Source organism: Lemur catta, chromosome 4 (genome assembly GCF_020740605.2).
Source record: "Lemur catta isolate mLemCat1 chromosome 4, mLemCat1.pri, whole genome shotgun sequence".
NCBI lineage: Eukaryota > Metazoa > Chordata > Mammalia > Primates > Lemuridae > Lemur > Lemur catta.
This window is the reverse complement of record NC_059131.1, coordinates 14,484,452-14,506,135: the sequence shown is the minus strand read 5'-3', so window position 1 is coordinate 14,506,135 and position 21,684 is coordinate 14,484,452. Positions and strand designations below refer to the sequence as shown.

The window sequence follows — 21,684 nt, the reverse complement described above, 5'->3', positions numbered from 1 at the left end:
AGCATCAAAAATTTAAAAATACAAATACCATGTCCTATCCATTATATGTAGAGTCTTATAAAGTTGAACTCATAGAAACAGAGTAGAATGATGATTGCCAGAGGCTGGGGAATAGGGGAAAGAGAGAAAAACTATAGAACAAAACCTCTTCTGAATATAGATGTAAAAATCCTCACGAAATATTGGCAAATTGAATCCAACAATGTATAAAATGAAATATAAGCCACAACCAAGTGGAATTTATTCCAGGTATATGAAGTTGGTTTAGCATTTGAAAATCATTTAATATAATCCATCACATCAACAGGCCAAAGAAGAAAACCATGTTGCATCAATTGAGGCAGAAAATACATTTGACAAAATATAATTCAGAGGGGAACTTCCTCAATTTGATATAGAATGTCTGCAGAAAACCTACAACTGACATAGTACTTAATAGTGACAAATTGGATGCTTTCCTCCTAAGATAGGGAACAGGCAAGAATGCCCCCTCACCACTCCTTTTCATCATCATACTGGAATTCATAGCTAGTGCAATAAGACAAGAAAAGGAATTGAAAGGCATACAGATTGGGAAGGAAGAAATAAAACTATCTTAGTTCACAGGTGACAGTATTGTCTATGTAGGAAATCCGAAAGAATCAACAAATAAAACCTTTTGGAATCAATAAGCAATTACAGCAATATCACAGGATACAAGGTTAATATACAAAAGTCAATTGCTTTTCTATTTAGCAGCAATGAAAAATTGGAATTTAAAATTAAGAACACTTTACATTAGAGTGAGGGTGTATTTTGAAAGGTAAGCAAATATTGATTACTTAGCGGTGAAAGATTTTAAGAGCATTAATGAAATGAAACTGAACATACAAATTGTGTTGCCTTGATTAAAAACATCTATTTCTTGGTTGGATTTTACTCAAAACAACCACCACCAAAAAAAAAAATCTATTTCAACAACCGTCATATTGAATGAAATGTGACTAAAAGTGAATAAAATGTATAACAGATACTTGCTGTGCTGTGAAATATTATTAAAGAGACCTTTTTATTGTGTTATTTCTTTATATATGCCACAAATTAGCAGTTTAATACGATAGAGTTTCCTTCGTTAGGAAGTTTATATGTCTGTTTAGAATGTGGTTTTGCTATCTTATGTTTGGAAAACGGAGCTGCTGAAAGAATTCTTCCTAGAAAACAAGCTCGTTTAACATGCTCAACTTCCAAAAGTTCTGGCTGTCCTGGCCTGTTAATCTGAACTCTGGCAAGAGAAGAGACAGCCAAAGACAAGGAGCTAGGAAGTGGCGCAAACACCGTCAAATACTAGTGAAGGATGATCCCTCTTCTTCTGTTGTGTTCAAACTTCTTAATAGTGAGTAGCTAGTATGTCTTATCCTTACATTCCTACCTTGATGAGAAAAGCCATCCACAGTAGACAGAAGCTATATATTGAATTACTTAATCAGAACAAGATTGAGCAATCACAGTGAGCTATCTGAAGTCATACTAAAGATGGAAACAGAACATGCTTAGTGAACAGAACATGAATAGCAACTCTGAAGGTTGAAAATGGACTCGAAGGATCACCCTAGGTCAAGGGTTCTCAAACTTTGGCATGTATCAGAATCACCTGGAGGATTTATTAAAACATAGATGTCCTGGGACCACATTTTTGGAACCACTGCCCTAGATCTTCATCAATAAATGCTGATGAGGAAAACCAGTAGTATCTGGTGTGTGTCTGAATTTCTAGGAAATGTCTTTAATTCTTGTTTTACATTAACACCTTATTATTTATAACTTTACTTTGAGTATGCTTGTTGCTGTTTGGGCTGCCTGTGTACTATTGAGTTAATAACTTAGTAATTAGAGCCTGGGTTTTCTGCTACCTAATGAAAACAGTGCCATCTAGAGGCACTAGCCCAAAGGGTCACCACAAGGCCAAAGCAAGCTGTGGTTTCTGGAGGGGGTAAGGGCAACTTGTCATCATCAAGAATTTATTGACAGCCTAGTAGGTTATTATGTGTGGTGCTGCAGGGGTACCAAAGAGACATTCCAGTCTTCACCTTGTAGGTTAGTGACTTTCTATCTGTGTTCTGAGTAGCCCAAAAGTTCTATGAAGGCTAAGTGGGGCTCTGGGCTTTCCTAGCCCCCCATTCAACCAGAACAGTTCTACTTTCATCTGTTTTACATATTGGAGGTTATGTTTGCAAATATATGCTGTAATAGATTGCTTTGGATAGACAGGACAGATCTATTATTTGCCAACCAAGATTATTGTCCTAAGGTACTGGTTTTCTGACATGCAAAATATGATGTGAAAAAATATGTAATCATTGAGAAAAAAACCATAAGCTATAACCACACATCAAATGTTGAAAGTATGTTTTGCTTTGTATTAGCACATTAAAATTACATGAACAGTTGGAAATAATATTGTAGTTGTACCACATTATCACAATTATAAATTGAATATAATTGGGAGAACAGATGTTCAGCAATATCAGAGGGGATGATTCAAGAAAAAACAGTGTGAAAAGAAAATTTAAGGAATTAGAAGTATAAACTGGCTTTGATTTACTATAGAGTCAGCTTACTTGATGAGAAATACTATTTCAAGTCATTTATACAAAAAGTATAAAATAAAAGCTACAAATCATGCTGGTTTAGTTTTAGCAGATAAAAACATTACCTAAAAAAGTTATACAATCTTTCAACTAAATTATGAGTTTGAATGATGCTTGTCAAAAGAAATAATAAACTACTTGCACTGCAGTCCCCCAAAGAGAAAGAAAAACCAGTGGAACTTTCTCTTTTGTCAGGACTGGGAATGGCAGAGGAACATGGGGGTAAGATGGGATGACTAGATAAGCCCAAGTCAGGGATAACCAGGCAATCAAATCTTAGGGCTCACAGTCCCTAGAAATGAGAGCAGCTAAGTCTCTAGGTTGGAAGAAGCAGAAAACCAAAGGACAGGGCAAGAGAGAAGTTAGGAATTAAGCAAGTCCCAGGGCAGACAGAAGGCCTAGCATTGACGTTCTTGGCCTATAACACAGACCAGATTGTGCTGCCCCTCTCTTTGCAATCAGTAGGTATCTTCTCACTGATCACAGAACAGAGTCCAGTGTGTCGTTCAGTGTCCTGCTTCATCTAGACTCAACCTTTCTTTCTAACTTTATTGCTCACTTCTTCCTATAACCACAAGTAGCCACAGAACTTAAGGCTGTTTCCAAAATAATGCCTTACACTTTTTATGCCTTTTGCTTTTATTGTTTGCTAAGTGTATAACATATTCTCCATGCTGAATCTCTCTCCTGTTCCCATATTTCTCCTGTTGAAGTCCTTAGCAGATCATTGGTTTTAGTCAAGTGGAAAGCATAATTTGATGACCCTGGTTTTCACCATCTGTTTGGAGAATAATAATTAAAAATTATTTTATAAGACATATGCTTAGGGTTTGCAAAGGGTTTTTTTTTCCAAAGTCTTGCTCTGTTGTCCTAGGTAGAGTGCAGTGGCGTCATCATAGCTCACTGCAACCTGAAATTTCTGGGCTCAAGAGATCCTTCTGCCTCAGCTTCCCAAGTAGGTAGGACTGACTTCAGGGGCCCTCCACCATGCCCGCCTAAGTTTTTGTTTTTGTTTTTTTTGTTTTTGAATCTTTAACAAAGCAGACAATAATATACACTGGGGAAAAGAATCCCTATTCAATAAATGGTGCTGTGAAAATTGGATAGCCACATGTAATTTTTCTATTTTTGGTAGAGACAGGGTCTCGCTCTTGCTCAGGCTGCTCTCGAAGTCCTGACCTCAAGCAATCCTCCTGCCTCAGCCTCCCAGAGTGCTAGGATTACAGATGTGAGCCACCATGCGTGGCCAAATTTTTTTTAAGTATAATAAGATAGCAATATTAAATAGAATGCTTATCAACCATCCCCTCAGCGTGATGCCTACTTTGAGAGCTAACAGAGTTGCACCAGTTGTTAGGTACAGGGAACTTACAAAATGCTTAGGAAGCTGGGGCTGGATGAAACCTAAACCATGAAAATGTCCTTTCACATCAACTTAGTAAACTCAGGGGACAGTTGCGAAAGGAAGGCCTTTTGGATCAGTGAGTTAAGCATAAAGAATTAGGGACCACAGTTCTCATCCAACTGCTTCACTGATGTTTAGCATGAACCTAGAAAGTCCTTTGAGGCTTCTATATTCCATGGAGTAATAAAGAAATGAATGCTGGCTTTCCCAATAAAAATAGATGTAAGATATCTAGGAACAGCATATAAAAGCATTCCTATGTTTTTTACTCTATTTTGAGAAATTTTTAAAAACTTAGAAAAGTACAGTTATATAATAGCCCAAGATTCTATTACTCACAATTGACTGTTAACACTGCCATAATTACTTCGATATTTTTTGTTAAAAGAATAAATGAAATGAGACAATACAGGAAAGTTTTTGTCTTCTTTGTATCCCATTCCCAGTGCTACTATCATGAATTTACTTCATGTCTCTTTTTATGGTTTTCGTTATGTGTATGTATGATGAACAACATATGATTTTGTTTTGTGTGTTTTAAATTTAAGGAGTGAACTATATTTTCATCTTGCTCAAAGCATTCTTTATGAAATATTGTTTCTAGCTTTTTAATTTTCACATGTAAGTTGTTTAATTAAAATTATTATTAAGATACAGCTTTGGAGTAATGATGAAGCCCAGGATGAAAGAGTTTAGTGGTTGAGCAGGTTCTGGTGTGAGATGTCAAGGGTTACTGTCTGCAGACTCAGAGGCTCATATAGTGCCAATCTCCAGTCTTGTCCATTCTGTAGACTGACTTGTGATTATAGTTTGTGTGAAAATAGTTAAACTTATGCATTTATATTCAATGTGTAGCTACATATACATATATAGGAATAATAGTTAAATACATGGTTAAATTTAGACTGGTATGCATGGATTCAAATATGTAGTTAAATGTATACATTTATAGTAATGTGCATGTAGTAAAGAATATCCTCTAGTTATTTATCTTGGGTAGTTTGGAGAAAGATAAAGTACTTCTTATGAATCCAAAGGGGCATTACCTTTCTGTTATGATCCAATAAAACTTTGTTCTTTTCTCAAGCAAAATGCTTGAGATACTTCAGTATTTTATAATTGTGTTTTTATCCATGTCTATTTTCTCTTACTAGACTGTGGCCTTCTTGAAAGCAAGAGTTATATATAATATAATATATAATATATATTATATTTTTATCTGTATTTTCAGTATTCCCAAGGCCCAGTTAGTCACTATTTTCTGTCAGAGCAGTCAATTTAGTTCATATAAAATGAAAGAAAATAATAATTATCAGATTTACCCATGTCGTGAGGCTATAAGGGATGCATAATATTTTGATTTAAAATTGACAACAATTTTAATAAGTGGAGCATTGAATTTGAACAATTAGATGAAAAGTAAATGTGAAGTACTAGTATTATTTAATTTCTCTATGAACTACTTCAGAACAGGTTCTATATACCTTTTGCAATAAACTCTAGAATTGAGAGATGAGCTATGAAGTGAATCCAATAGAGATGGGTCTAAGAAATAGGCTCAGGTTGTCAGAGGGAATTGTCACTATCATATTTAGGACCATTTATTGGTAATGATATGGTGAATTGGATTATCTGTCAATTCAGACAGTTCTCAATTTCAAAACAGATTGTCTTCCAAATGTGCTTAGTTGATTGTAACTTGGAGTACATTTTCCCTATAAGAAGAATGGTATAAATGATTTCCATATTATCATTCTCCTGATTTTGATACAATTGAATGTAATTTTTACTACATTTTATGGAAAGTAAGTTAATAATTACTAGCATTTTTTCAGAGTATATTAAAATAATAGGAGTGAAAATACATAGTCAAGCATATAGTCTCTTAACCTTTCAGTTTTGCTAGTAAAATAATGTCTAGTATTTTATGTGCTAGTAAAATTAAAAAATGATAAAGCATATTTAAAATTGCTATCATTGTTTATTTATAGAAAGTACTTTTTCCATTAATCTCATTACTTTAGTAAATACTAACACATAGTGTATCTTGGAAATCTACTAGGCAGTTCCCAGAGGTAAAGTCAGATCTACTTCTGAAATATTCTGAATTATAATGCTCATTAAAGTTTATCTGAAACATAATGTTTTAGGACCTTATTAATGGTGTCAGTGAAATTTTAAAATGTTTATTGCATTTAGCTCATTTTCCTTGTCTTTGGTCTAACCATGTAAATGTTCTTGGTATATTTTGAGGGGAGGACTTAAATGACAAGAATTGAAACGATAGCAATCATAGCTTTTATTTATCAGTTTATACTAGACACTTAAAAAAGAGCTCTAAGAGGCTAGCATTATTATTTCTATTTTATATATGAGGAAACTAAAGCCCAGGTTAAAGGATTTGCCCAAGTCACACAGTTAGAGGAGTGCTGAGCTGGGGTTTAGATCCAGATTTATCTTATCTCCAATGCCCTTGATTTTTGTTCTACACCTACTATACCAGTGAAAGGAAGACTTGGATATTTTGAAACACTATGTATTTTGAAAAAGAACTCAATAATCAAATATTATTGGTATCATAGAATGATTTGATCACTTTGGGATAGAGTGATTTGAGAAGCAGGGTATAAACTATTCAAACCTGAGTGTAATATTTATTGAATAAAAATGTGAATTTCAAGTCATCAGAAGCCCTAGCAAAGTCAGGTTTCAGATTCTGTCTCTTCCCCATTCTGTTTTATGCTGAACTTCCTTCTTAAGTGGAGAATGAATTCTGGGCTGACCAGGGAAGAAGGGTTAGGGCAGAACATGTCTTATCTGGGAGATACTAGTACCTCAGAAATGAGAAGTAAGCCTCATTGACTCAATTAAAAGCTTTACAATAACTTTGTCTGACTTTGGGGAACAGAGATAAGCAAGACATGAAGTGTAAAGTAGGAGCAAATAGGAGTAGTAGTGTGAGATAAACAGATGTGTGGAAACTGAGAGGAAGGCTACTTTACTCCCCACGTAATGAATCATAAAAAGGCTTCTCAGAGGAGATAACACTTGCTGCAAATATGAAGAATGATTAGGATTTAGACTAACCAGGGGAGATTAGCACTGAAGGAAAAAATATGTACAGACAAAACTGAAGAGCAGTCCTTCATAATGAGTTTGGGGCGCCTTTTTAATGAGCCACACAGATTGTAACTTATATCAATACCTTTCAGGAGTCATGAGAGCAAGAAATTTAGTGTTCCAGTGATTCAAATTTTAGAGAGCAGTTGACTACCTTGTGATGTTTTGAAATATTTCATCCTGTTATTGGGTTGTGTGTATGTTCATGGGGAAAACCTGTTGAAGTTTTCTATGCTTATACAGTATTAGAGCTGGCAGCATCCTTAGAAATCATCTCGTCAGTTCATGTTTTCACTCAATAATATTTACTGTGTACTAGTCACAGAGGACACAGATGAAAAGATGGACCTTACCTTCAAGGAACTAACAGCCTAAGAGAGGAAATAAACATATAAATAGACAATATACAAGTTTGATGAAAGTGCTATGATGAAAGAGTCAAGTATTGTTTAAGTACAGAGGAGGGCTCATTCATTTTTCTTGAGTATTCGCCCGGTAAAGTTTTAATTACATCTTAAAAAATCTAGAAAACAATTTATTTGTAACAGTTAAGAGAAGATGTTTCAAGTCAGGGCTGTGCTGGTTAAAAGGAACCGTTTATAACATTTCTACTTAAATTTTTCAGTCTAAGTTCTTAAGCAAACAAAGATTATCTAAAATAATGAAGGAGTGTCATGGACTTTCTTAGTTGTCTATTAATGATATAAGTTAGCCTGAACCAGTGGTTCTCAGTGTGTGGTCCTGGGATCAGCACATCGACATCTCCTGGAAACTTAGAAATGCAAATTGTCAGCCCTCAACCCAGACCAACTGAATCAGAAACTCTGGTGGCGGGACCCAACAATCTGTTTTAATAAGCCCTCCAGGGAATTCTGGTGCATGCTCAAGTTTGAGAACCACTGGCCTAAGCTAACATTACTTCACTGAATAGTGGAAAGCTCTTGAGCTTTGAGGACAAAAAGACCTGGATTTGAATATCACCTCTCCCACTTAATAGGTCTGTGACTGTTAGTCTGTAACATAATGTCTATGAGCATTGGGATTTTCTCCTATAAAATGAAGGTATTGATAATAATACTTTCTTTCCAAGGTTATTATGTGAGGATTGATTAATATAATTTGAGTGCCTAATACTATAGCTGGCACACTGTAGGCTTTTGAAGAATGGTAACTACTACATCATTTGTGTTCATTTTTAAAGATATTTTTACAGTGTGATTACTTTCACTTATTGAATGAAAATATGCTCATATCTTTGCTTTTAGATCCAAATGCTCAAGAAATTACGGATATCTATGGACTGAGTGGTCAAGTAGAACACAAACTAGCTTTCCTGAGAACTCATGTGCCAAAGGAAATGAAGCTTGTGCTCATTGGCCATTCAGTAGGCTGCTATATTTCTCTCAAGATGTTGAAGCGTACCCCTGAGCTCCCAGTAAGTATGCCGTAGGGGGTGACTATGGGTGCTTGATTATGTACCTGCACAGATCCTCCTCAGCTTGCCTTTACTCTTTTGTCTCTTGTTTACTTGATAAATAGAACTGAGAAGGAGATATTTGGAAACTGCCTTTGTCCTTATGTCCATATTACCATGGGCTTGTGTGAGTGCATGTTCATGAAGTTCCCATAATGTTTCAAAGAGTAATGCTGAAGGAGATAGGAATTTTCTAAATGAATGCCTTTGAATCTTAGGTTATCTGGAGTTCTTATGTTACATATAACTTGCCGTCTTTTTTAAAAAGGAATATTGAAGACCTAGACAGGAATCTTTCTTTTTTGGGAGAGTATTTTACAAATATTCATGCCTACTTTCAAAAGGAAGGAAATGTATTATATCATCATCATCATTGTTGGTAGGCAAATAGCTATGTTTATGGAATACTAAATCTTTATTCATAAGTCATAAGTTTGGATCCTTACCTGTTCTGTAGCCTGGCTACCTTTTTGAAACACACATTTATTCATTTATTCACAAATACTTATTGGGTGCCACTGTGTGCCAGATATTAAATGAAGCACTAGAGACACAGAGACCTATTAAAAGTGCCCAGGAAAGCGAGTGAACTACAAGGGATTTAAAACAAAGCAAAAACTTACGCTTTCACTAACATGTACCATTGAAATAACCCATTGAATGGATGTGATTCACAGGATAATTTATTTCTTCATTCAGCAAACATATATTAAGCCCTTGCCATGTGTTAGGCACTGTGCTATGTTTTGAGGATGTCCCAGTGAATAAGACAGTGTTTGAGGTAAGAGAGCCTGGAGTCTAGTGGAGGAGACAGACTAACCAGTAGGTATGACACCAGCTGTCTTGTGTAAGTACAGGGTGTGTGGGAGCGTGGAGTGCTGTTTAATCGAGTAATCTCTAGTAATCAAGTCAAGATAGGAAGTGATCCTTCCATGGCCTCTCTATCCTAGGATTTTGACTTCTCTCACTCCACATGATAAAAAATCTCTAATGGGATATTAGAGCTCACTAGGTGTTTGCCCCTTTTCCCGCCAGCTTTACATGCTTACTTCTTACAATTGCCCTTGGAAAAAATACAACTGTAGCCTCCTTGGCTATGATTTATAATACCAAGTGCAGGCTTTTAATTTTCTCTTACTGAGTATAAGAAAATGTATTTTTCATTTTAAATGTGAATTCAATAAATTGAAGATTGTACTCTATTCACTGTATTATTGCTTCTGTTAATACTCTGTTGGGTTTTTTTCCTTAGATAAAGCATCTTAATCAGAAAGCAAGCTTTATTTTTGCTTTTGGCATTTTGCATGGCTTCTAATCTCTTTTGTGCCTTTGAAATCTCCTCTGATACTGTGTTATGTGGTTACATCCTTACGGTGTGCAGCCCTTTCTCTTAGTGGTTCTGCTGTGAACTCAGTTGCTGTGAGCTCTGGCTCTAGAGCCAGGATGCCTGGGTTCCAGTACTTGCTGTAATTTTTTTGTCTATGTGACCTTGGACAAGTTATTGAGTCTCTACTCAGTTTCCTCATCTCAAAAATGGGTATAAATAATGTGTTCTTCAAAGCATTTTTGTGAGGAATTATATAAAGTATTAAGAATGGCACCTGGATTTAAAAGTTCCACGTAAGTATTAGCTATGATTATTATTATTATGGAAATGACACTAGAATCATTGGCTCAGTCATTAGGTTAACTACTGCATTAGTTATCTACTGCTGTGTATCAAATTATCCCAAAACTTAGCAATGTAAAATGATATACCTTATTCATTCACAGTTTCTGGTCAGAAATCTGGCCATAGCTTAGGTGGATTCTTTGCTTAAGGATCTCTCACAAGATTGTTGTCAAGGTGTCTTCCAGGGCTGTAGTCTCATCTGAAGACTTGAATTTGAGATGGATCTGCTTCCAAGCTCACTCATGGTTGTTGGCAGATTTAGTTCCTGGAGAGTTGTTGGACTGAGGGACGTAGTTCATTAGTGGCAGGAGGCTACCCTCCTCAGCATGTCCTCTCTAGCTCCCTTCGTCAGAGCAAGCCTGGGAGAAGAGCTAGAGAGAGAATCTGCTGGCAAGATGGAAGTCATAGGCTGTAACCTAATTACAGAAGTGACATCCCATCATTTTCCCATATTCTTTTTGTTAGAATCAAGTCACTAGATCCAGCCTACACTTAAGGAGAGGGAATTACACAAGGGCATGAATACTAGGAGGTCACTGGGAGCCATATAAGAAGCTCCCTACCCCACCACTCCAGAGTTAAGAATTCATTTGTGTGGTGTGGACATAAATAAAAATTCAGATGCTGAATATATTTTCTGGTATAGGCAACGACTTGGTCCTGTCAAATAAAATGTAGGAAACTGATATGAAATATGTTAGTTGTTCTAGGTGTCTGAAAAGCTTTCAAAACATTACAAAGGAAACTTGCACATTTGAAATAATAATAGCATTACTAGTCTATAAACATAGGGAAGAAAATATTCATTTCTGAATTCTTCACAGTCTATTAACTTAATCACAAATGATTGGTTCTTTTGGTTTTTGTTTGTTTGCTGCAGACCTATTTGGCATGTGATGCATGGTTTATCTTTTGTGTATTTGAAAATAGTTGTTCAACACATTTGTTTTGAATCCTCCTTTTTTGAGCTTGCATTCACAATGTTGGGAAGGAAATACAATGCATCTTAAGGTTATTATATCTTATAGCTTCTTCAGCTTCATAACTTTCTAATTATTGTTCTGCTTTCAGGTGTCTTTACTTTTGCAGGAATAGTGGTGAAAAGGGGAAAAAAGATTAAACATGAGCTTAGCCTAGTTTATTTGCAGAGACATAACTCAAACTGTGATTATAGGGTTTTCAGAGAGACATATGAAACTGTGTTTTATCTTCTTAAAAAGAGTGTGTTCTAGAAAATAATCTGTGCAATAAATTGTCCAAAAAGTTGCCTCTTGTTTGGGAGGAGGGGAGCAATGAACATCTGTATGATTTTTTTATTATTATTCAGAAGCTTTATCTGGTTTCAATTAAGTACATCGTTGAAATTCCCTCCCCTCGACCCCTTTAAACACCTGGGCCAGTTAATATTGGTGGTGTGATCCCTGCCAAAGTGTTGAAATATCAGTGTCTCTTGGCTACTCTAAGACAACACAGTGCTTGCATGCCTGAAGTTAGCATGACATGCTTCATTTAAGATACATTTGACAATCAAGTAAGTTTGCATATGCCAGAGTGTTACAATCCTTAATCATTTGCCAAAAATAAGTTAGCTGTTATGTTTTATAACATATGAAGTGTGATAATAAGAAACTTATGTTTCCATCTCTTGTCTTATTTTTACCAGAATATTTCACTCCCATAACATTTTGAGGTCTTACGTGTAGTTTAGTAGCTGGTTTATTTGGTTTTATTTTGGTTTGGTTCTTTGTAATATTTTTGTAACTAATTATTCCTTTGGTCTCAAATCATTTTAAGAGATATATTCTCTGACATATATTTTAATATAATGAAAAAAATAATTGCTTCTTTTTAAAGCTGGTATTTAAAACTTTTTGTTTCTTTAAACAAGTTTGATCCATAAAATTATAGAAATTCTTCAGATATTTTGACAGTAATGTCCAGCATAGGGAATTTAAAAAGAAGCTTAAGAAAATATGTAATTGGAAGACTGTTAAATAGTAACTGTCATGGACTTATAATAATAAACATAATTGTTTTTAGACTCATAGGATCTTACAACTGAGATAGGCTTTAAAGACAATCTAGCCCCATCTTTCATTTTGTAGGTGGGAAGTGAGACAAAGTTACTTTGCGAGCATTCAGCCTTGGCTCTGTCTGAATCCTGGGGTGGGATACGCTTATATTAGCTGTGGATATAAGGAGAATCTAAGAAGATGTCTGGTGGCTCTTTCAATCTTTGGATAATAGCAGAGCCTACAGATACTACCATGTGCCCCTGCAATGTACACAACTACTAAATGCATAGGACTCGCAGCTCCAGAAGTAAGTAGGAGACCCCATGAATGCTCTAGCAACCTGAGGTGGGGGGCAAATGACATGGAAACAAAAAAGCTATAGTCTCTACTACTAGAATCTTCTTTCTCTCATCATTAATCCTCTCTATGTTAAAAATGTACTGTCTGATTTTGCCAATAAATTGTTTGCATAAAGTTCAAGATTGGCAGTTGAAAGCCCTTGATTCTAACCGGGGGTCTGCACTGAGTTGTGGGGTGACCTTCCAGTATTTTAACTTTTATTTTCCTCCAAGGATTTATATAACATTTAATGATAACACATCCTTTCCTTCCAAGGATATCAGATCTCCATAACTTTTTTTTTTTTATATTATTTGGCCTTCCTTGGGGAAAATGCACAACAACATAGAGCTTCCTTTGTCTGTCTGGTTGGCAATAATATCTTCTCTCTAAATGAAATTTCCAGATTACTTAAACTCACTCCTTCAAGCGCCAGAGTATTTTGTCCAATTGGATAAAAATTTGTCTAAAATATTATTATCTCACTTTTTCAACAATGCATACTGACTAATAGAAGAATCTGTTCTTAGTGATTCAAGGGCAATGATAATAGCACTATCATTTTGATATGTGCTAGAATAAAATATAGTAGTCAGAGGGATTTTGCATATGTCCTGAAATTTCTTACGTGATAGTGCTTGTTCGTTTTTTAAAAAAATTTCTCTTATGTGTCTATTTTATAGTTTTTCTATCTCCTCTCTCAGTGTTTAAGTACCATTTCTCTTCTCTTGTAGTTTATTGCTACTAGTTTGCTATGGGTAGAGAAAACAGATAACCATGTTGTCATTTTTCTTAGTAAGAATGAAGAAGTCCTAAATAAAGATACAAGAGTAAAATTGACAAAATTAAATGTGTGGGTATCATTATCACTGACAGCTTTTTTTTTTCTTTTGTTTCTTTGGTATCCTCAAAAAGGATGTTTTGGGTGTTTTAAATACTCAAAATTTGAGAGACTTAAAGTAATTTATAACTATAGCTGAGAAGCTTAGAAAACTTTACTAGAAGACTTAGAATAGCATATTAGATCTTGTACGTGTTGATTCAGGAGTACACCTCATCTATTCTAGGGAAAAAATATATTCAAATATTCTGCCAACAGTAAGATTGTTGAGACTGTTTGTGGTTCACTTACACTATTCTGCTGAACCTTCATGTCTACAGTCAAAGTTGGACATGCTTGTAAGAAACATTCATGTGATATCACTAAGAGATAATCTAGAGGGAGGGAGAAGAATAGGAGATAATTCATTTGTCATAGTAAATGTCAGAGTCCTGTCCCTAGATTAAGTGATAAGAAATGGAAGACAAAATGAAGTATTACTGTAAGAGTCTGAATGTTTTGAGGAGAGAGGTGTCTACTAGCTAGGAAGCTCAGGAAAAGCTTCATGGAGGAGCTTTTTTGAACAAAATATTTCTTCAAAAATAGCGTATTACTGAAGGACGAGTAGTAACTAGAAGTAGGGGATTTGATGTGGTGGTGGTGGTGGGGTTGCTATGCATTCTAAGCAGTGGGGACAGTACTAAGAAAGAAAACTGGGTTTTGTCACTGGGCACTGGAGAGAGCAGTGGGTGGTCTGGTTGGATTGCAGCATAGTGTGCCTGAAGGGAGCAGTCAGCTGTGAGAACTGAGGCTGATAGAGGTGGAGGGACAAAAAAGCTGGGCTAGGGGGGTTGGACTTATTTTCTGGACAGCAGGAAGCCATTGAAGGATCTCTGATGATAACAGTCATGCATCAGGTAAATTAATTTCTCAGAGAAAAGGAGAGAGTGTGTAGTGCAAAAAGTGAGCAACCAGGTGACAGGCAAGTAGAAATAATGAAGACAATGTCTAGGATGAAATTACCTGGGGGGATTGTTGAGAAAAGAAAGAAGTCATAGATGTATATTGGGGGAATGACTTCATCTGGCATAAAGGAGGATGAAAAGGAGGAAACAGAGAAAGGCAGAAGGTTTAGTGATTTTCCAAACTATTGGCTGTAGTCCATTAATGTATCCCAAAATCATTTCAGTAGATTGTAACCAGTGCATCAGTCCAGATAGAGTCAACTATGCTACAGTAACACAATGGCAGTGGCTTTTAACAACAAAGATTTGTTTCTTGCTGATCATACCAATCCTTTGAGGGTAAGGCTGTCCCTGTGTAGTTTTCTTCATGCAGTCTTATTCCAGAATCCAGATTGATGGAGTAGCCTCTTTCTGGAATATTCTAGTCTCATGGGAGAATATAAAAAGGAAATAGTGAACTACACACTGCATTTTAAAACCTCTTCCTGAATGTGACATTGTTCGCTCCTGACGTTTCATTGGACAGAGCAAGTCACATGACCAAGTCTGCCTTGAATGAGGCTGTAAAGTATAATCCTCCCCAGAGAAGGGAGGCATATATTTGTGAACAATAAAATAGCCTTTAAAAAAATATCTGTAATAAAATAGGGTAAAATAGAAAATATTTATGCTGTAATAAATGTATGTATCATAAAGCTTTTGTTTTACTTTTTATGAGTGTGTTGATATCTCAGATTATAATATAATGTATATCTTACTGTGAGTCAAAGTAAAAAAGTTTGAAACCATTAATCTAGACTAGAGTATACCACAGAAGCTAAGAGTAGAGAAATGAGAATGTTAAAAAAGGTGAAGTTATATGGGGGATTAAAGATCCACAGATTCTTTGCCATTCCTCTTTCAAGAGGTGAAGTCTGTTTTCCTTCCCCTTTGAGTTTAGGCTGGGCATGTGACTTGCTTTCACCAACAGGATACAGTGGAAGTGATGTTCTGGTACTTCCAAGCCCAGACCTTAAGAGGACTGGGAGCTTCTATTTCTTCCTTCTCAGAAGCCAGCTGCCATCCATGTAAGAAGTCCAACTACCCCAAGGCCACCATCCTATAAAGAAGTCCAAGCTGGCCACATAAGAGGATCATGAGGCAGCATACATGTGAGTGAAACCTTCTGGGACCTTCCAGTCTAGCCCAGCCCATCCCATCCTCCACTGAATGCAGCTAGAGGATTGACCCCAGCCAACACCATATGGGGCAGAAGAACCATCCAGCTGAGCCCTGTTTAAATTCCTGACCCACAGAATCATGAGAAAGAATAATCATTGTGGTTTTAAACCATAAGCCTGGGGTTGGTATGTTATTTAGCAGTAAACTTAACCCAGGTAACAGAGTTGAGTGTAACAAAGGTTGAAGACTTCAGGCTTTTGGTATAAGTAATTGGAGGCTTATTGATGACCTTGAAGAGAAAATTTTTAGTGAATTAATGGGAGAAGGAGGCTTCAGGAAGTTAGGTGATAAATGGAGTGAGCCAGGAATTGGTCAGTGAAGGAGAGAAGACCAGAAGATAATTTAAGGAAGAAGATGCTCAAGGGAACATTTTTTTTCCTGTATGTGGAAGAGAATTTAACATATTCTGAAAGAAATAGCCCATGCAGACAGAGATGATGAAAATGAAAGAGAAATAGGAACATTTGTTGGAATATATCTCCTTCTATTTGTCTTTTAAGCCTGCACACTTGAAAACTTGGAAAATTGAATTTTCCTTAATCTTTGCATCCTTGCAAAAATGTTTTTTTCTTTCCTTATAGGGTTGGGGGTGAGTGGTGGGATATATGTGACTTATACTTTCAGTCTGGAATCTTGATTCAATTTTTTAAATTGATGTTATTGTCATTACTAACAATAGTTATACCTAATATTCATTTAAAATTTATAAAACATGTTCACATGTAACAAAGTCGTTTAACAACATAATTTTTCGCATCTTACAGATGAGACTGAACTGTCAAGGAGTTATGTGTCTAACACATATGTCAATTAATAGTAAGTGGCAGAGAACTAGGCCTCTGTATTCTGTTTTCCAACTTTCTCATTATCTGTTTTCTAGGTGAGTTAATTAGAAAGGTTATGATTAAAGATGGTTAAACTATTTTCACAAACCATCAAAACCTATTTAGCCTAAACTATAGATTTCTATTATTGTTTTTTTAATATTTGAGGTCTTCAAATACACAAGGAGGGTTTTAGTGGCAAGCAGGTGGATGCTTTGCGGGGAGTTGAGAGAAATGGGAGCATGTGCAAATGTTCTGGAGCACAGGAGATAAAGGGAGTTGGTGTTGAGGCATGGGCCAAGGGCACATATTGAATTGAAAAGATAGTGAATCAGAATCCTTGGCTTGAGCTGGGACAAAGGGGACATTAGAGCACAAAGGATATTGGAGGATTCTGCAAACAGTGCATAGTAGTTTCACAGTTGTCTCCTTGTAACTCATTAATAAACCCTGGTATGTGAAAACCACTGAGATCAGGCAATCAACAACTATGATTTGTGAAAGACTCTCCATTTCAGAAAACAATAAATCTACTTTGAGAAAAGTTTGTACTGAATGTGATAAAATGATGTTTTTACAATCATTTATGCATTTATTTAAATATGTATATTTATCTGTTTATGTGTATGTACACCCAAGTTATCTTTTTTGAAATACCCAGGAGAATACCTTGCTGAAAACTAGACACATGGAAAGTTTCAACTTTTCAACCTCAGTCATTTTTAGTTATATTTTTTTAAATCCTAAAATTGCTTTCAAAGTGGAAAAATTGTGTGGGCTTTTTTTCATCTTCTCATAACTCAAAAACTACTTAATATGTTTTTCTCAAACTTTTCAGAAAAAAATCACCTTTGGGCTGAAACCAAGCATGGAAAATTTCACCACAAAGGGCTAATTTTTTGGAAAGCTGTAAGAGGGTTAAAACAGGGGTTTATAATAGAATATTTTTCGTGCATGTTAATACTTAGTACTTTATCTAATGCATTTCATCTGAGAATTTCTGAACACTTTTTAGATTTAAATATTGAGCCATTTTAATAATATTTGTGTATCATGATATGTTGTCAAATACAGAAAATTTCTCCCATCCTCTAAAAGGTCCAATATCTTGAGAATTAGTGAGGTGTGTTTAGAGTGACAGGTAGGGCAAGTGAAGTGAAGTGGCTAGTGGGCAGAGAAAGCCTTCCACTTACTGCCTAATACATTTTATCACCACATCTTCCTGGCCCAAAAGTACTATAGTTAGAAGAAGAATATATTATTAATAGGTCATTAAATATGGAATGTCAAGTTTTGAATCAAAAGTGTAGTTTATTATATCTCATACAAGAAACAGTGCAATTAATCAAAGTTTCAACACCGTTTTGTCATCTTAACGGTAGCTTGTTTATGCCAGCAGTGAAGAAGCCTGGAGAGGGAGTGGTGATGAAATCGCCAAAGGCATTTTCCACAGCTTATTGAGAATTGAATATTTTTCCTTTCAAGAAGTGGTCCAAAGCCAGGAAGAAGTGGTAATCACTTGGTGGAAGGTCTGGGGAATATAGTGGATAACAGAGAGTTTCCAAGTCCAGCCCCTGTAGTTTGAACAGCATTGTTTATGCAACATGTGGTCGAGCATTATCTTGCAAGAGGATTGACCTGTCTCTATTGACCACTCTTGGCTGCTTAATCATACACATTCTCATCATTTCATCCAATTGGTTGCAGTAGACATCTGCTGTAATAGATGGACCAGGTTTCATGAGGCTATAGAGGATAATACCAGCACTGGATTACCAAACAGATGCCATCAGGTTTTGTTGATAAATATTTGGTTTTGGACTATGTTTTGGGACTTCATCTTTATCCAATCATTGCACCAGACACTTGTGATTGTCAGAAAGAATCCATTTTCATCACATGTAACAATACAGTGTGGAAATGGTTTGCCTTTATGTCGTGACAGCAAAGAAAGGCAAGCTTCGAGATGATTTCTCTTCTGACTCTCGTTTAATTCATGTGGAACCCCTCTATCCAGCTTCTTTACTTTGCCAATTTGTTTCAAATGGTCCAATATTGTTGGAATAGTAATGTCAAACCTTTCTGCTACTTGACACACAGATTGAGATGGATTCGATTCTGCTACAGTTTTCAGCACATCATTATCCACCTTGGTCTCAGGTCGCCCGCATGGCTCATTTTCAAGATAAGATTAAAATCACCAGAATGGAACTTCTCAAACCATGGATGTACAGTGTGTTCATTAGCCATGTCCTTCCCAAACATTTCGAGCTGTCTGCACTACACTGAGTTCCACGACAGAACTCATATTAGAAAATAACACAAATTTTTGACTTATCCATGGTTTCACAGAAATTGCTCTTAAAAAAAAAAAAAATTTGAAAGATAATCCCAAGCCAAACCATGTGTTTGAAAGACTGAGGATGTACCTTCACAAGCAAAATAAAACAGGAAGTGTCAAAGTGAAATGTCAGAGATATCAACCATCAAACTTAGTACTTAAGGAACTTGGACATTTTGTACTTAATAACCTAGTAGATGACGCTAAGCACTGATTCAAATATCTAAGCCAGTACTTCTCTAAGCAGTGTCAACATCACCTGGATTCTTATAAGAAATGTGAATTCTTGGACCCTACCCAGACCTACTGAATGGGAAACTCTAGGGGGATCCCACCAATCAGTGTTTTAACTACTGCTGCAGGTGGTCTGACACATGCTCAAGTTTGAGAATCACCTACCTAAGCTTTCCAAAAACTTAGAGCGTAGAACACATTGAAATGCTGTGGACAATTAAATCTATCCTTGGTTCTTCTGTGATATGTCAGCTCTGTCTTCTCATCTCCTCTCATCCTTTGGAAGCCGGAGGAATACTAAGGAACGGTCTTTATTAAAGCACTCTAGCTCCTTCCACCTACAGCCTTGTCCACAAGCATGGAGACCTCCTTGAGTAAAGGTGCTAATATCCAGCTTGTTCAGGGTAACAGCACTACCAAGATGTATATTCTCATTTCTTTGAGTTACCAGGGTCAAAACTGGGATGGGACCATATATTTCAGGCTCATTTCTTTGAAGTCTTAAGTTCCAAGATTTAAGTGGCAAGGTATCAAGTCTGTCAGTGGAAGCTAATTTAAACTGTGCTCTTTTGTGTTCAAGCCCTCAATCTCATGCATTGCAGTGGCCCTCTGCATTCCAGCAAACTTCAATGTCTATATTTTTGTGTCTCCAGGCACTGAAGCAGTTGTACATGTGGCATTGTAATAGATTTTGAGAATATTAACCTGGTGACAGAAGTTGCAAGTCTGTTGCATGAGGGTCTTTAGCTAATTGCTGGTGCTCTAGCTTATTGTAAGGATGGGAAATTTAGGCATAGCCTAAGGGGATTTAAGGAGTTTAAAGGTATATTCAGCTTTAGTCCATCTTAGTGAAACATATAGCTATATAAGCTAATATAGAGGGAAAAGAAAAATAAAAAGAGACATCTTTTTTAAATTACAAATTTTAAATTTTATTAGGAAAAATTTCAAGCAGAAACAAAAATAATTGTATAATAAATCTCCAAATGCCCATTATTCAGTTTAATATAGCCGCTAATATTTTGTTATCTTTACTTCATTTCTTAAATACTTTCAGTTAAATTATGGCCTTCTTTTCTTTCTTTTTTTTTTTCCTTTCTTTTTTGTTTTTTTTTTAGAGACAGGGTCTTGGTCTGATGCCCAGGCTGGAATGCAGTGGCTGATTGTAGTAGCCTTGAACTCTTGGGCTCAAGTGATCCTCCTGCTTCAGCCTCCCAAGTAGCTAGGACCACAGGTGCACACCACCATGCCCTGGCTAATTTTTAAAAAAATTTTTTGTAGAGACAGGGTCTCGCTATGTTGCCCTGGCTGGTCTCAAACTCTTGGCCTCAAGTAATCCTCCCACCTCAGTCTCCCAAAGTAATGGGATTGCCAGTATGAGGCACTGCACCTGGCTGGATATTTCATCCTTAAATACTTCATTGTGCATCTTGAGCAAAGCACATTTTCTTATATAACTACCATATCATTATCACACCTACCAAAATTACTGGTACTTTATTGGTATCTAATACAGTCCATATTCAGATTTTCTTTGTCCTCAAATGTTTTTTTGCAATTGGTTTGCAAGATCCTTCTTTAAAGGTTTTTTTTTTCTAATTATAAAAATATATTTGCAAATGTCAGAAAGGTAGGAAAAAAAGCTTAAAAAGTGATTGTACCTTTGAAGATTGGTAAGAAGTAGTATCCAGAGACACTTATACTAAGTGTGCCATAGATTGCTTTTATAATTTAACAAGTCATTTTTAAAACAGAATGTGAAATTGGCTTAAAGAAAGGGATAGATAGACTCATTATAGTTTGTTTTAGAGAGATTTGGTGTAAGAGTTCATGATTATATATAGATCACATTGTAGCTAACTAGCTTGTCCCTTGAGTTTTCCATGTTTAGACCAGAGAAAATACTGCAGCACCCTCTCTTGATTTTTTTTTACTTAATAAGAAAAAAATGAAATTTTGAGCTGTTTTGCATTGTTATTTACTAAGATATAAAAATTTATTTAAGGTACATAATTTCCTCACAGATATTTATAGTAATTAAAGAATAAATTTTTAAGTATCTTTGCTATAATTATTATTTATTGCTATAAATATAATTTATGAATGTTATTTAATCCTTTCAGTAATGCTTCAAGGGGGCTATTGTTATGCCATTTTATACGTGAGGAAACTGAGATTTAAAAAAGACTTAAATAGGCCGGAGCAGTGGCTCACACCTGTAATCCTAGCACTTGGGAGGCCGAGGAGGGTGGATCGTTTGAGCTCAGGAGTTCGAGACCAGCCTGAGCAAAAGCAAGACCCTGTCTCTACTAAAAATAGAAAGAAATTATCTGGCCAACTAAAAATACATAGAAAAAATTAGCCGAGCATGGTGGCGCATGCCTATAGTCCCAGCTACCTGGGAGGCTGAGGCAGGAGGATTGCATGAGCCCTGGAGTTTGAGGTTGCTGTGAGCTAGGCTGACGCCATCGCACTCTAGCCCAGGCAACAGAGCGAGACTGTGTCTCAAAAAAAAAAGACGTAAATAACTTGCTCAGGGTTAGACAGCTAGTAAGTCCCAGTGCTAGGATTTGAACCCACACGTGTTTGACTTCAAAATCCATGTTCTTAGCCACTAGGCTAAAAGG

The 21,684-nt window shown here is 36.1% G+C and overlaps 1 protein-coding gene across 1 annotated transcript in view; it reads left to right on the top strand.

Moving 5' to 3' along the window:
* The window catches only part of LDAH (lipid droplet associated hydrolase), a 106,447-nt gene that overhangs the window by 20,471 nt on the left and 64,292 nt on the right, over window positions 1–21,684 (top strand). The window contains exon 4 of the mRNA XM_045549122.1: window positions 8,418–8,587. Coding sequence (XP_045405078.1) covers window positions 8,418–8,587 — 170 coding nt within the window. The remainder of the gene's footprint in view (window positions 1–8,417; window positions 8,588–21,684) is intronic.